Source organism: Molothrus aeneus, chromosome 7 (assembly GCF_037042795.1).
Source record: "Molothrus aeneus isolate 106 chromosome 7, BPBGC_Maene_1.0, whole genome shotgun sequence".
Taxonomy (NCBI): domain Eukaryota; kingdom Metazoa; phylum Chordata; class Aves; order Passeriformes; family Icteridae; genus Molothrus; species Molothrus aeneus.
In genome coordinates this window covers 7,505,628-7,519,515 of record NC_089652.1, presented here as the reverse complement: position 1 = coordinate 7,519,515, position 13,888 = coordinate 7,505,628, and the positions used below count along the sequence as shown (strand labels likewise).

Below are 13,888 nucleotides of genomic sequence, written 5' to 3'. Positions count from 1 at the left end.
CCTGCCTTCCTTTTTCAGTTAATATCTATCTAATAATCCCTTTGTGTTATTTTATGGTATTGTGCAATGTTTGATGTGAGAATTTTTTCTGTGGCTCCTGTTGTCTGTGAGCTCCTAGGAGATGGAACAGGTACACCTGGTGGAGCCCTGCCGCTCCCTGTCTGGGCACCTGCCTCACCTCTGTTTCCAGATGAAAGCACAGCACAGGCCTTGTGTTTCCCACATATTTCTCAAATTTCCCACATATTTCTCAAATTTATTTCTCTGTGTGGGCTTAGCTTTCTGAATTTGTGCACATCAACAGGTGCTCCCTTTGCATAGTGAGAGAGGTGAAGCACCTGAATGTGGATTACACTCACTGTCAGAGAATGAAATTTGTAATGAAGAATCAAAATTAAGCCATTCAGGAATGCTATAAACAGTTGATTTGGTTGCTTTATTCAAGAATATTTTAGTGATTGAATTTTGCATGTGATCTCTGAAAATTATTTTTTTCTGTTCATTAAGTATTATAAAAATTGAAATGCACTATATTGCCAATTCTTAGAAAAACACTTGTTATGAGCTATTATAATATTTTGTATAAATTCAACATGTGCATCAATAGCCTTTAATAATCATCTTGTTCTAGCAATGAATTTGAATATGTACCTACCTAAAATAGGTGTTACAGGATTAACTTCTTTGCAAGTTGATAACCTACTTCTAAAATGTTAGGAATTTCAAAGTAATTGTTTCACATATATATATATTGATGACAGCTAGCTGCACACCATTTTAGTCTCAATATTTTGTGAATTTTCACAGCTAAGGAAGGCATTTATATGTTACACCTGCTAGGTTTTTCTTATATGATGGTTAAGTAGACTTTTCTCAGCAAGTCAGCTCAGACAAGAATCATAATTCTAAATATCTGTTAGCAAGAATCTGAGAATTCCTCCACATATATTTCTGTATTGTTACCATGATTTTAAGCGTACTATTTAAAAAAAAATTAATATGGTGAGGAGTTGACTTCTGGGGATTGTCATATGGCTGTTTTTTTCTTCCCTGCCAAAGGATGTGATATCATGCTGTGATATTCAGTCAAATTATGCAATATTTATTTGTTAACTTGTCCTTGGTTGATATTGTAGTTACTGATTGCAAACTCAGAGGTAGGACTGAAATTATGTAGTATAGCTGCTCTGTCTCCCTGTTTCCTGTATCCTTTTACAAGGATAAACTGCCCTAGAAAAACTGCACTGCTAGATATTTTTTCTGTTCTATTTTAAAACTCCTTCCTTTTTTCTTCTATTTGAGAATTGCTTTGTCTTAACATTGAGGGAAACATAAATAACAAGGATGTGTACTTAGGTGCAAGTGATCCAGTTGATGTTCAGGTCTTCTTGAAAATCAGAATAAAAACTAATTTTTAACTTAGAGCCTCTATGTTTTGGAATTTTTAAGGACTCAAGATGTAGTTTAGTGGCTACTTGAACAGAGCAATAAATACCTCTATAATGTTCCAGTGTAAATATAAATAATTAAATAAAGAATAAAATAAATTAAATATTTACTATAACTAAATAATATATTATGATATAATGTATCTAATAATTATATTTAATAATATTTATAATTTTATTTACTAATTATTATAATATTTAATGTATTTAACTGTTTATTCATATAATTATTCAATTAAATATGATTATAATTAAATCTAGAAGAAAAACAGCACAAAAAAGCAGTAGTTATTTTACAGTTGGCCTTTAGCCCAAGGTCACAGGTTTATTTAGCAAACTTCCTCCAGATCTGCTGTTGTCTTGGGATGCATTTCAGTTTCTTTCTTCCCCCACTCTGTTCATCATTTAGCATTGTTTCTAGGACAGCCTGACTTCTGCTTCCACGCCCAAGAGCCCGGGGTCTGCCGAGGGTATTTTACCAGGTACTTCTACAACAAAGAGACAAAATTGTGTGAGGCATTCAAGTATGGTGGGTGCCTGGGAAACCAGAACAACTTCAGGAGTTTGGAGGAGTGCCAGAATACCTGCCAAGACAACTGTGAGTTGATGGTTTTACTCGCTCTTCGTTTTACACTTGTATAAAAACCGGTGTGTTTTGAAGGTATTTTGCATGGAAAAAAGGCAATTCAGGGTGCCCTGAGGTGGCAGTAATTTATACATGAAATTTACAGTAATTATACATATTTTTAAATGAAAGTACCAAAATTTAAAGTATGGAGTAAAAAATTGGTAGGTACTATTTAAGGAATGTTACATGACTCCTACATTTTAACTTTTCTCATGGCAGCTAACCTAAAATCTGCCATTTATTTGGCTTTATAATACCATAAAACACTTCTGTATGTTTTTAACCCATAGGTCTGCATATACTCCTTTCAAACCAAGTCTTGTAATGACAAGAGGTGCCCATGTAGGGATTTTTAACTCACTATGTATTGCTAGCTTGCAACCAAGATTCCTGGAACACCTGTGTGTCCCTTGGGAATGACTGTGCAGCTTAGGCTACCAAAGCCACTCAGACTGACCACAGACCAGTCATTTTCTTCCTTATCCTGCTCATTCCAACAAGTTGCTCTACATCAGGACATACAGAGACGTTCAGAGCTCCTCTCCCTTCACCAAGTGCCTCATTTTATTCATAATGTGAACACATTTTCCCACCGAGAGAGCCTCCAGACCTTTTTATCTTGCTTGTGTCTAGTGGGCCTTTTTCCAGCACTATTTCATAAGCTGTCATTTTGGCAAGGGGAACTCAAGCTTATTCACACTTAGAGTAGAAAAGACCCACTCTGCTTCTTTCTAAAGATTTTTTTTAATTATAAATTTAGAGCCATGTGCAGTTTCCCTCCTTTTGCTGAAGCATTTCTTCCTGGGCTGTGATTCCACTTGTACCTTCTGACTAAAAGGTGCAGAATAATCTTTTTCATGACTTTAGTCTAAAATAACACCTTCATGTAAATTTGCATGAACACCCAAGAAGAGAGGGTTGCTGTGGTCTAAATAGATTAAAGCTTTTTATTTTTTGATATATTGAATCGATACCAATTTTTGTTTGTTTTTTCTTAGCAGTTTTCACTATTTTTTTTAAATTTAACAAATTTATTGCCAGCTGTTACAGCTGAAGAGCATCCCAGCACTGTGAACAGCAGTTCCCCAGCAGAAGAGCATCCCAGCACTGTGAACAGCAGTTCCCCAGCAGAAGAGCATCCCAGCACTGTGAACAGCAGTTCCCCAACAGAAGCACCCAGCCAGACTCCTGGGATTTTTGGTAAGAATTTGCTTCTGCTGTTTATAATCAACCCTTTGTTGCTCCTTGGTTTGTGCACTGGTTTTTCCCCATTTATTTGTATGTCACTGGAAATACCTGAGCACAGGGAAGTCTTTGACATTAAAAGTAGCTTCAGAGCCACTTTCTTACCAGCAATACTTATTTTGCAAAAGGCTTACAATTGCGAAGGTTAGAATGTCTGCTGGCAATAAAAAAATAACCTTACCAAGCTGTGTACAATCTAAATTTTATGTCAGTAAAATTAAGGAAGAAAAAGGAACTCATTGCAGAGTTGTTTCAGCAGCCTGACTTTCCTGAGCCTTTGGGCCTTAGAGATGTTGCTTGGCAACTGGCATCAGCAGTGGGTTTGAGCAGGGCCAGCAGGTACCAATCACAGCTGATTTACAGAGCTTGGATGTGTCTACATATCCCACCCTTGAATCTTTCACACCCACTGTCTCTATTTTTTCTTTTAGGTAATGCACTGCCAGCTGCTCCAAATGAGAAGTCCAACACCCTGAACAGTAGTTCCCCAAAGGAGGAGGAGCCCAACCAGTTCCCCATCTTTTTTGGTAAGAATTAGCTTTTGCAGTTCTTATCTCTCAGTCTTTTATATGGATTGCATTTCCATTTCAACCCATTTTCTGACATACCTGAGACTAAAGAATGGGTTTTGATCTTTGCCAAAATATTTGATAAGCAGAGAAAGCCAAAGCAAAAGAATGTGCTACAACTTATGGATCTTTCATAAATATCAGCAAGTGGAAGACTGACCACTCTCTTTAAAAAGTGTGCACTTCCCAAAGGCCTGATTAATACAGAGCAAAAAAAAAAGAGCAAAAGCAGTGCTGCATAATTCTTTCAGTCTAAATTAATCATAAGGAATTGATTTCAATTCCCTTCATCTATTAAAAAAGAACAACATTTGGATTTTACAACGTAGCATAGTGTAATATATTTAATAGCAAAATGTTTGTATTTTCACTGTGACCATATTAAACTCATTTTTGGGTTGAGTATAATCACAGTGGGTATGAATTAATTTTAAATGCTTTCATTAATGTAATTAATTGTAATTTCATTAATTTAAAATGTCTCTCCAAGGTATTTTTGCACTATGTACTGTAATGCAGATGGGACTCTGGACCTTTATTGAGGAGGGATAAGCTTTGACAGTATCAGTAGCTGGACACTGTCCTCTGTAGGTGGCTGCTGCTTGCTCACACTGTTCAGGGTGATTGAATTTGAAGTATGTCATTTTTATGATCCACAGTTGTGCAAGAGGAAGCAACAAACAGTTGGAAAGAGCCTGAGTATTCTCACCAAGTATTTATGTTGGTTTTTTGCTTTTGCACTTGCTTGCGCTTCTGAGGACTGAGTGATGACTCGCTAAGGTTTTTGCATTTCATATGTTCTGTAGATAACGGTGTGTAGGTGGCATTCCTGTGCTCTTTGCTTAGAATGGAGTGCCCAATAAAGCATGAGTGTGTGTTGTACCCTGTTTTTTGCCTGCACTGTAATCTTCAAGCACTGCTGGTTTGATGTAAGTTTCTGTTCAGTTGTGTTGTCTACCACATGCAAAGCATCAATGCACTCTGTAATTTAAATGAATGAATATAAAACAGTAAAGCTTTTGGCAGCCTATTTTACTGAAAACTATGTGAATTACATCAGGTCTGGTAAAAAGTCTAGGGGCATTAAGGGGCAAGCACATTCCCTGAAGGTTTTTAGTCACAGTATGAATAACCCTCCAAACAGCTAACCTATACCAGGAAAGGAGCATGCTTCACTATGTTTTCTCAGAGGAAATTGAAGGGGTTTTGATTGTGTCAGCAACAGGGAATTTTCCTGCACAGCAGACTTTGAGGGTAAGAGAAAGAGAACTAAAGATTGATGGAACAAAGAGTCAGTGTAGCAGATGGATTGGGTGAGAAGCACACCATGGAAGGACCAGAGAATTTCAGTGCCATGTCTGAAGACCCAACATATTCTTCCTAATTGTGTGACCTTTGTCTTGCTCTTGTCTGCCTCATGCAGCCTCCTGTTCCTGTTCTGTTTATCAGCTTGTACCCTTCACACTGCTGGAATGGGCTAAAATCAGGTGATTTTGGCAATTCCACTAGAGGGGAAGGCCAAAGCTGACAGCTGATTTCTCCACAGTGGCATGGAGAACATTGTCTCCATTGCTGCTCTTTCTGGATGTGCAGCTGTAAAGTGAAGCTCCAAGGCAGAGACCGGTCACACAAACGTGCAGAGTAACTGTCTGTAGCTTTCTGTGAGGGACAGGAATTTGACTTCACATATGAGGTGAGGATCAGGGTGAACTGTTTGGGATGGAGTGGCTGATGTCCATCTCCTCAAGCACAGGCAAATTGATCTGCCATATCTATTTGCTATGTATATTGGCCTGGCTATATATCTTTTTCAAAGACCTTTTAAAAAATGAAATGTAATTTAGTTAATTTACACTAAAAAAAAATTAAAAGGAGTTGTCTCTTATAAAATACCTCACCTTACAACTGACATGCTATTTCATCTTGATTTTAAGAAAAAAAAGTTTTTTTGGTATGTGTAACTCTGTAATAATATCAGGCTTTTAGACTTACAATATAGTTGTTGATCTTCAGAAGATTAAAATGTTCTATGGCCAAATAAAGCAAACCATGGATACAGACATGAAGTTTCTAGCACTCTTAGCAATGAACTTTCTGCAGAGATTGAAGATTGCTCTGGCCTCACTCTGCTGAAACATCTATAATAACTTTTTCTCTCTGCAAACTAAGAGAGAGTGAGGCTAAGAATCGTGATCTATGGTACAAAATTGCAAGCACTATACCTACATTTAATTTGGGAGATTTGAGTGGGAGACAGGATCAGAAGTCAATTTTCAGCTCAGCAAATTTGGAATAGCACAAGGATGCAGGTCCTGTGAGTACAGAGTCAGGGTCATCTTTTGCTGATATAAATTGGCACAGTTCTATTTGCTTTAATGGATCTGCACCAATTTATACCTGTGGATTACTGTCAAGTGCAGATGACTCATTATTTTTGTAATAGCCTGTCCACTTGAAGACTCTTTTATTTTTGCTTTGCTGCAACCAGAAATGAGGAGCTGAAGTCTGCAGATATTGAAAATCTGGCAATAAACTTGAAGCTTCATGAATGTCACACACTTGTGTCTGGGGAGAAATAGTGCTCACTGCATTCCCTTTCCTCCCAAGATAATTTCAAACTTGTTTTCTAGTGTGAATAATTAGCAGTCTGTTGTCACACAAGCCCTGCAAAGCCTGAGGGATAAGGATTATTGTTGCAATGCAGAGTTGTGGTTCTTTCTGATAAATGTGAGTCTGTATCTGGATGTGCATTTTCCAGAGATTCTGAGTTTATGATTAATCTCTTATTTTTCAGAGATTATGATCATGTCATCTGTTTATACCTCAGAGGGATGGGATTCAATAAAGGGCTGTATGGTAGAAACTGAATCTTAAACCATACAGTATGTACCCCTACTTTCTAATGTGGTTTTGTGGCTTGTGGGACTTTTGCTTCTTTCATTTTCTTTTCTTCTTCATAAAAAAGCAGGAGAGAAAACTTTTCAACAACTCTCAGAAAAATGGGGTTGTAAAATAGAAACATTTGGGAGAGAAACTCAATAATAGACATAACAGCTCCATTTTCTGTTCCATCACATCCATAAATCCAGCATTAGGAACTGGAGCTGAACAGAGACCACTCACCTGCTGTAATGTCCTGGTGACATTGTTTACACACTGCCTCACAGGCTTTCACATTGTCCTGTCAGTAGACACAATGGGCATGACACAGAGAATGTTTTCTGCTTACCTGAAGTAATTTCTTTTAGTAATCAATACATTCAAAAAAAAATCATAATTTTTATGATCTTCAGCACAGAGGAAATTATGATAAGTCATTTAGTTTTATTTTAAAATACTGTTTTGTTGGAAAAAAATGGCTCCAGGTGGCAAAATTAAGAGGTTTTCTTCACAGGCTGGTTGCTTCTGTGAGTGAAGAACATGCAGGTATTTTGAAGATAAACAAGGAACAGTGTTTGGTATTTGGGGCATTTATCTGAAAATGATATAGGCAAGGAATAACATAATTTTAGGGAAGAATACAAGAGGGATTCTGAATAGCACCTGGCTCTCTGGTGCACTGTACATGCACAGGCAGTCCTTGTTGACCTCATCACTGGCTCCATGGTTCCCCCAAATCTTGCAGTCATTGGGAACTCCTTCCTGAGGGGACTGTGGACTCCCTGGAGAATTCTACACGGCAGATAAGTAATTTACATTAGAAGGTGTGTACTTGAATTCTGTTATAATTAACAAGCCTGTGCTGTTTGGCCCTTTGCTCACTGGCAAGCCTTTCTGCTCTGTTCTTTGTAGGCTCAGAAATTAGCAGGTTTAAATAGGCAAGCTATGCTGAACATATGCTTTAGGAACTAACCTCCTCTCCAGCTAGAGAGAGATGAAATTAGTTCCAGGCTCAACAGTTCTCAGAGCAGTACCAAAAGCATTGCCTTAGTTTATTTAACTACCATCTTCATTATACAAAAATGTAGTTTTAATATAGATTTTTTCACATTCTGGACTTCTACTCTGGACCCAGAGTGAAATTTGGTCTTGCAATTATGAAAAGAGGTTGTGGTTCTCATTTTATAACTTGAAACTAACTTAGTCTATCTCAAAAAAGTAACCCATTACTTGGGTTTTAAATTTCAGAATTTTTTTAATAGTATAATGTTGCTAACACATCATTCTATTTCTTTCCCAGCAATTTTTCGTACTTTTTCACCACAACTGTTCAGCAATTATACATTTCAGATGAACCTTTTTTTTAGCAGCTGTTCCATATGTAAGACACCTAAAATGTAGCATGTGCTTTTTGGATATTTTGTCAGCCTCCTGCATTGCCCAGGTTTTTAATGCGTTACTTCTTGCTTTCAGCAGCTCATTTGCTTCCCACTTTTGTGACCACAGGATGTCTTCAGCTTTGCTCTAAACTGAATGATTTCCTCAAATTTTTACTTTGATTTTCCACTGAACTCCTTCTGTGTGGCTTTGCATCTTCAAGAGTTCCATTTGACTGGCTTCACATGTGCATTTGTGCATTCATTTATTGCATTTATGCACCCAGTTCTGCTGCTTCCTGAGGAAAAATGGTCCTCTTTTGGGTCCCACCTAACTGGTGATGTAATGGCTCCCATTCAGCTCCTTGCAGCCTGTGCAGCAATTTTACCAGTTCCTATTTTGTGTATCAGTCACTCTTGGGTGAGAGATGATGGCGTTCTTCCAGGTTTGGGAATCCTGGCATGGATTTGCTTCTTGAACTTGTTCCAGTGCCCAGGTCCTTTGGCTACCCCAGGTTCATCCTCCAGTGTTTCAGTTCTCACTTGCAGCCACCCTGAAGGAGCAAACCACCAGCCTCTCCTTGGAATGGTAAAATCCTGCCAGCAGCACTAACACACCAGCATCTCCATTGATGTGTGCACTTGTTCTTCACATTCAGTGCTGTTTTTATTCTGCAAGTAGCAAGCTAGTGTTTTATAACTGCTCAATGGCTGCTGACAGACCCTGTTACTTAGGTCGAGTTTTCTGTAGTCATTCAACAAACTCAGCACTGAGGTATTGAATCTTACACTGGAAATGCTGGGTACTTTTACCTTCTCCTTGATTCCAGAATGTCTAGCAGTGATTTGCTCCATTCATTATTAGAAATAGTTACCATAATTGTTAAAGCTGTCCACGTTTATTTATTTCACGTCACTTTCTACAAATGCTTCACTTGAAACTCCTCAAAATGCATTTGTGTGCTCTCTCCTATGGCAGAAATGGCAATTTTACCACTAACAACACAAGTAAAGGAATAGCTTTCAGGTAAGCTTTTGCTGGCAATCCAAAGACAGGATGGCATTTTACTGTGCTTTTTTTTTTTGTAACCATAAAAGATGCTTATGCCAAGTATCTTGGATTTTCAGGGGAGCAGAATTCAATTTGACAGCAAAAAATTTCAAATAATATTGACATAAAACTGAAACACTGCAGTGTTGTCTCACCTTGTTTTTCTTGGTACTTCCAGAACCCCCTGCTCTCCCTTCCTTGTGCATGACCCCCATGGACAGAGGGCTTTGCAGAGCCAAAGAATTGAGATTTTTCTACAACTTCTCGACTGGAAGGTGTCGCCCCTTTAGCTACAGCGGTTGTGGTGGGAATGAGAATAATTTCATCTCCAGGAAGTCGTGTTTGAGGATCTGCAAGAAAGGTATGGGAAGTGCTACTGCCCCCAGCTATGGCTCAGAGGTAAATATTGTGCGGGTCAAAACCTTCTCTTGCCACTTTTGGTAGTAAGGATTGGACTGGTCAAATGTAACAGCTGGAAGTCTCAGGAAAGTGAGAATGGAAATCAGGAGAGATACAGAGCTAGAGAGAGAAGGAGGGACAGTAAGTGCAGTGTAAAAGAACAGCAAAAAGACAACTTGGCATTGGTCAGGCATATGAAGATTTTAGGTAAGACAATTTTTTTTTTTTTTTTTAAGATTAATTGAAACGAGCCTTGTCTCTTACTTCTGATAATCTTGGGTGTCTTCTAATGTTACTTTGTTAATTTTACCTTTAGGATTCAATAACAGAAAAGGTGAAAGAAGATTAATACGAATCAAGAAAAAAAGAAAGAAACAGCCAGTAAAGGCACTGGACATGGAAATCATCCCTGAAGCAATGCAACTTTGATTTTTATGGAAATGTGATGTAAACTGCTCTTCACCTGTGAATGAAAACCTTCAGTGTACACCATTAAAATATATTTACTGATTATTTTGATTATATATTACTAAGCTGCTTATATTTTTTTATGTATTCCTCAATCATGTTAATGAACATTACCTCTTACTTTGCTAAAGCCTTTTAAATTGCTGTTTGCTTGTATATAATTGTCAGAGCTTCAGCAGGACAATAAACTGTGTAAGTGAATGGTTAAAATGCAGAGAAAATTCAGATTTCTTACCTTATTCTTTTTGAATTCTATTTTTATACTAAAGAAAGCACAATACTTGTGAAAGAATAATCACTAGTCAAGCATGATTGTTTCAATCATCGATTAAAAGATAGGTGTATTGCTATAAAAAGGAAATAGGCACTGGATTTGTTTTAATCAGATTTACTTTAGGTTGTGCAGGCCTAGATTTAACTCCATTGAAGTGCATATAATTACAGTACTGTAAAATGAATATGAAATCAGAATTAACCCACAAAAATCCATAAAGGGAGTGTTAGAGCTGTAAAGATGTAAAGCAGAGTGGTAAATTTTTGGAAAGATTTAAAATTGTATGTGTTGTGGTCGTTGATTCTTATCCTTGTTACTGATCTAGACTCATGGCTAAGCTTTATTGCCGAAATTGTTAAAAAATTATGCATTCTAAATACCAGAATGGAGGGGATAAGTAAAATCAGATTTTTATACTGAAATTTTATCCAAATCTGTTTCCTGGTGCTTAAGTCCTTTCATGGCTCTTTCAATCTAGGATGCATTAATTCTGATTTGAAAGATTCTCAAGGAACAGGAGTGTACAGCAGAGAGCACTTTTGTAGAGCCTTGTCATGTGAGCACCACAGACTACCACTGCAATAACCACATAAATGAAGTGCAGTTCTGCCAGGGAACCTATAAACTCCACAGAATTGATTTGGCACATTTTGTCCCCTGGTTTCAGTTTCAATTTGCTGTCTTCCTGTTCTGGTTCCTCACTCTGCCCTTTCTCTTCAGGTTTTGCTGCCCTTCCTGCACCAGGAGTGGAGTGTGTAGGTGTGGGTGCCCTGCACAGGAGCAGAGCAGTAAGGGAAATACTCAGACCAGCTGGAATCCCTCCCTGCAGATAAGTGGAGAACCCATGGATTAAACTGCTCCCAGACCTCTCCATTTGTCCCATGGCACCTGCCTGAGCACAGCAGGTCATGTGGCCTCCCCAGGGCCAGGGGATTTAGGCACATTTGGGGTGGGGGGGTCAGGATTTGCCCTTATGCCATGGTTACCCTGCTTGTGTCTGCCTGGCCAAGGGATGCAGGTGAGGGCACAAATGTCTGCACCTCCCCTTGTCTGCATCTTATGGTCAAGTCAGTAAAATATCTGATCTTCCACTCTTAGCTGTAACCATTTCCCATGGGCTGCCAGTATTACAACTTAGCTAATTTCTAGATTACATGATGTACCTCAAAGGGAGGCAGAGCTGAAGTGACTGCATTAGACTAAAACATCTATGGCTTTCAGGTAAAAGACAAGGAAAATTATTAAGCTGTCCCACCAAGAACATGGAAAAGGATTTGTAAGTTTTGTGAGATTGATTAGACTACAAACTGGAATGATGAACTTTCTAAAACAGAATGTATTCATTTGAGACAATAGGTATAGAAGGATAGGAAAGAAAAGATGCATTTGTATGCAGATTGTCTTGTGATTCCTGTGTCATTTCATGACAGTCTCTCTCCTTCAGGTTTCCTCTTGTTCCAGCAACTTGTGCCTGGCTGCCGGGACTCAACACCTACAAAACCCACAGGGGAAAAAAATTGTAGGGAAAAAAATCATCCTTTCAGTCCCAGCAGAACCCTGTCTGTGTGGCTGCTCTCCACTTTATAAGCTTCCCTCTTGCTGAGCTCTACTGCCAACTGACAGGGTCTCGTCCCTGAGAGGGATCAGTTGCTCCCAGGACTGTGAGGCTCCTCCAGGACTGCTGTAGCTAGGACAGGACTGACAGGTACTCTCCCATCCTCTCCTACCGCACTCACACTGTACTGAGGAAACTTCTTGGGCTGCTGTGGTACATTCTGTAATAACAGCAATTAAGGGCTCCGGTGAGGTCTCTGTTGTGTCATTGTTGAGACAGAAGGGAATTTGTACCACTAGCATCTCAAGAGTTGCTCTGTTTCAACTGACTAAGAAAACATTTCACAGTGATTCATCTGTCAGGCTTGTTGCTTAGTGCAATGAGAATCAAGGCTGCAGTGTCACAGACTGTAAAAACCTGATTATAATCAGGATTTGATCAGAGAGTGCAGGCTGCTCTCAGCTGTGTGTGCACTCAGTTTGGCCACCACACCAGCCATCCAGCTGTTTCTGGTTTTGTTTAGCTCTACGGTACATAGAGCTATTTTTTTCCCATAAAAAGTCCAAACTGCAGTGTGATACGATCTTCAACATAACAAGAAGTTTCTTTTGTGCCCTTCTGCTTCATTCACTTCTCTTTGCTCCTGTACCTCCCATAGCTGCAGAGCTATGAAATCCAAGACTAAGAAAAAAAAAGATCTACGCATTTCCCAAAGACAACTAAAGGATGAGCAGGCGCAGAGTTGAGGCACCACACAGGAAAAGGTATGGATCAGGTGCCAGAATTCTGAAGCAGTCAGAACATGAGGCTGTGCTAAGGTATTAGAGTGACTGTACAGTTCCACTTGACTAGAGTCCATTCATCCAGTCATTTCATTCCAGAATTTTCTCCAGTTGCTTTGGAGAGGAAATGCAGAGTGCTGTGAAATTTCTCCCATGCTGTATGAAAACAGTCAACAAGCTGAAGCAGTTTCACGGAGGTTTGAGTTTCTATACCTCATCTGACCTGCAATAACTTGGTATGTGCCCTTAATCCATGCACATGGTAAAACAAAATATATTGGGAAATAATTTAATTTAGTTCAATTTTTTTTCTTACGATTTTACTGCTATGCCCTCCTTTTTCTCCTTTTTATTTTCTCCCTCCTGCTTCAGTTTTACTTTTGCATTTCTCCCTGCATCTCCAATCCACTTATTCTCTCAAAACTGATAGTTTTCTATTTACATTTTGAGCAAGTCTTCATCTTTCTAGCTTCTACCTTCTGAAACTTAGCGAAGGGGACCTAAAGGTTACCGGTTGTTTCAGTGTTTCTTCAGAGAAAGAGCGAGGTTCAGGTAAAGCAGGGTTGTACGCGTGTCGTTGGGGGGTGTTCATGCAGGGTAATTAATTCCTGAATCAATTAATTCCTGCATTAATTAATTCCTGAATTAATTAAGGGGGTAAATCCTCGTGCGCCGCTTCCGCGCCTGTGTTTATGCCCCGGGTGGCCGCGAGAGGGCGCCGGCGGCGCGGCGAGCGCCGGGCGGGCTGGCTCTGATGGAAAACGGGGAATTCCCTGGCTTTACTCTCTTTTCTCGCTTTTAAGCTTTTTGGTCCCAGTGCAGGTAGCTTGGCATATTTAGGTCCCTTTGAACTGCTCCCTTCTTCGCTGTCAGCAAGCAGGGCAGCCTGTAGGGTGTGATTTACGCTCCTCGCAGCCAGGGGACGGGGAGCTGCAGGGGAGGCACCGCGTTCAGAAGTGCAAACTGCACCAGCTGAGAGGTCTCAGTAGAGTACAAGTAAGTAAGTTTTAATGTTACCTAAATCAGTAGAATATAAAACTTTGTAAAAATAAACCCCAAAACCCCCCAGAGCAAGCAACCAAGTGAAAAAAAAAAAAATCCACCAAAACGCTCACACAAAACTCCACTGACTTTGATCAGCCAAATCAAACATGGCCTGTGTAATACGTGTCTAGCTAATTCAGGTGCCTGTCTTGGAGCTGTGAGCCTGGCT

At 39.2% G+C, this 13,888-nt stretch overlaps 1 protein-coding gene across 9 annotated transcripts in view; it reads left to right on the top strand.

Moving 5' to 3' along the window:
* TFPI (tissue factor pathway inhibitor) overlaps window positions 1-10,274 on the top strand; it is a 57,970-nt gene extending 47,696 nt beyond the window's left edge. For 3 of the 9 annotated variants that reach the window (XM_066553977.1, XM_066553979.1, XM_066553975.1), the window contains 5 exons: window positions 1,858-2,046; window positions 3,118-3,276; window positions 3,753-3,848; window positions 9,376-9,558; window positions 9,913-10,274. In XM_066553977.1, the coding sequence (XP_066410074.1) occupies window positions 1,858-2,046; window positions 3,118-3,276; window positions 3,753-3,848; window positions 9,376-9,558; window positions 9,913-10,025 (740 nt within the window). In that variant the 3' untranslated portion in view covers window positions 10,026-10,274. Of the gene's footprint in view, window positions 1-1,857; window positions 2,047-3,117; window positions 3,277-3,752; window positions 3,849-4,549; window positions 4,671-6,684; window positions 6,773-9,125; window positions 9,174-9,375; window positions 9,597-9,912 lie in introns of those variants that run through there. The other 6 variants (XR_010783963.1, XR_010783962.1, XM_066553976.1 and 3 more) reach the window with 6 other exon arrangements.
* The last annotated feature ends 3,614 nt before the right edge of the window (window positions 10,275-13,888 follow it).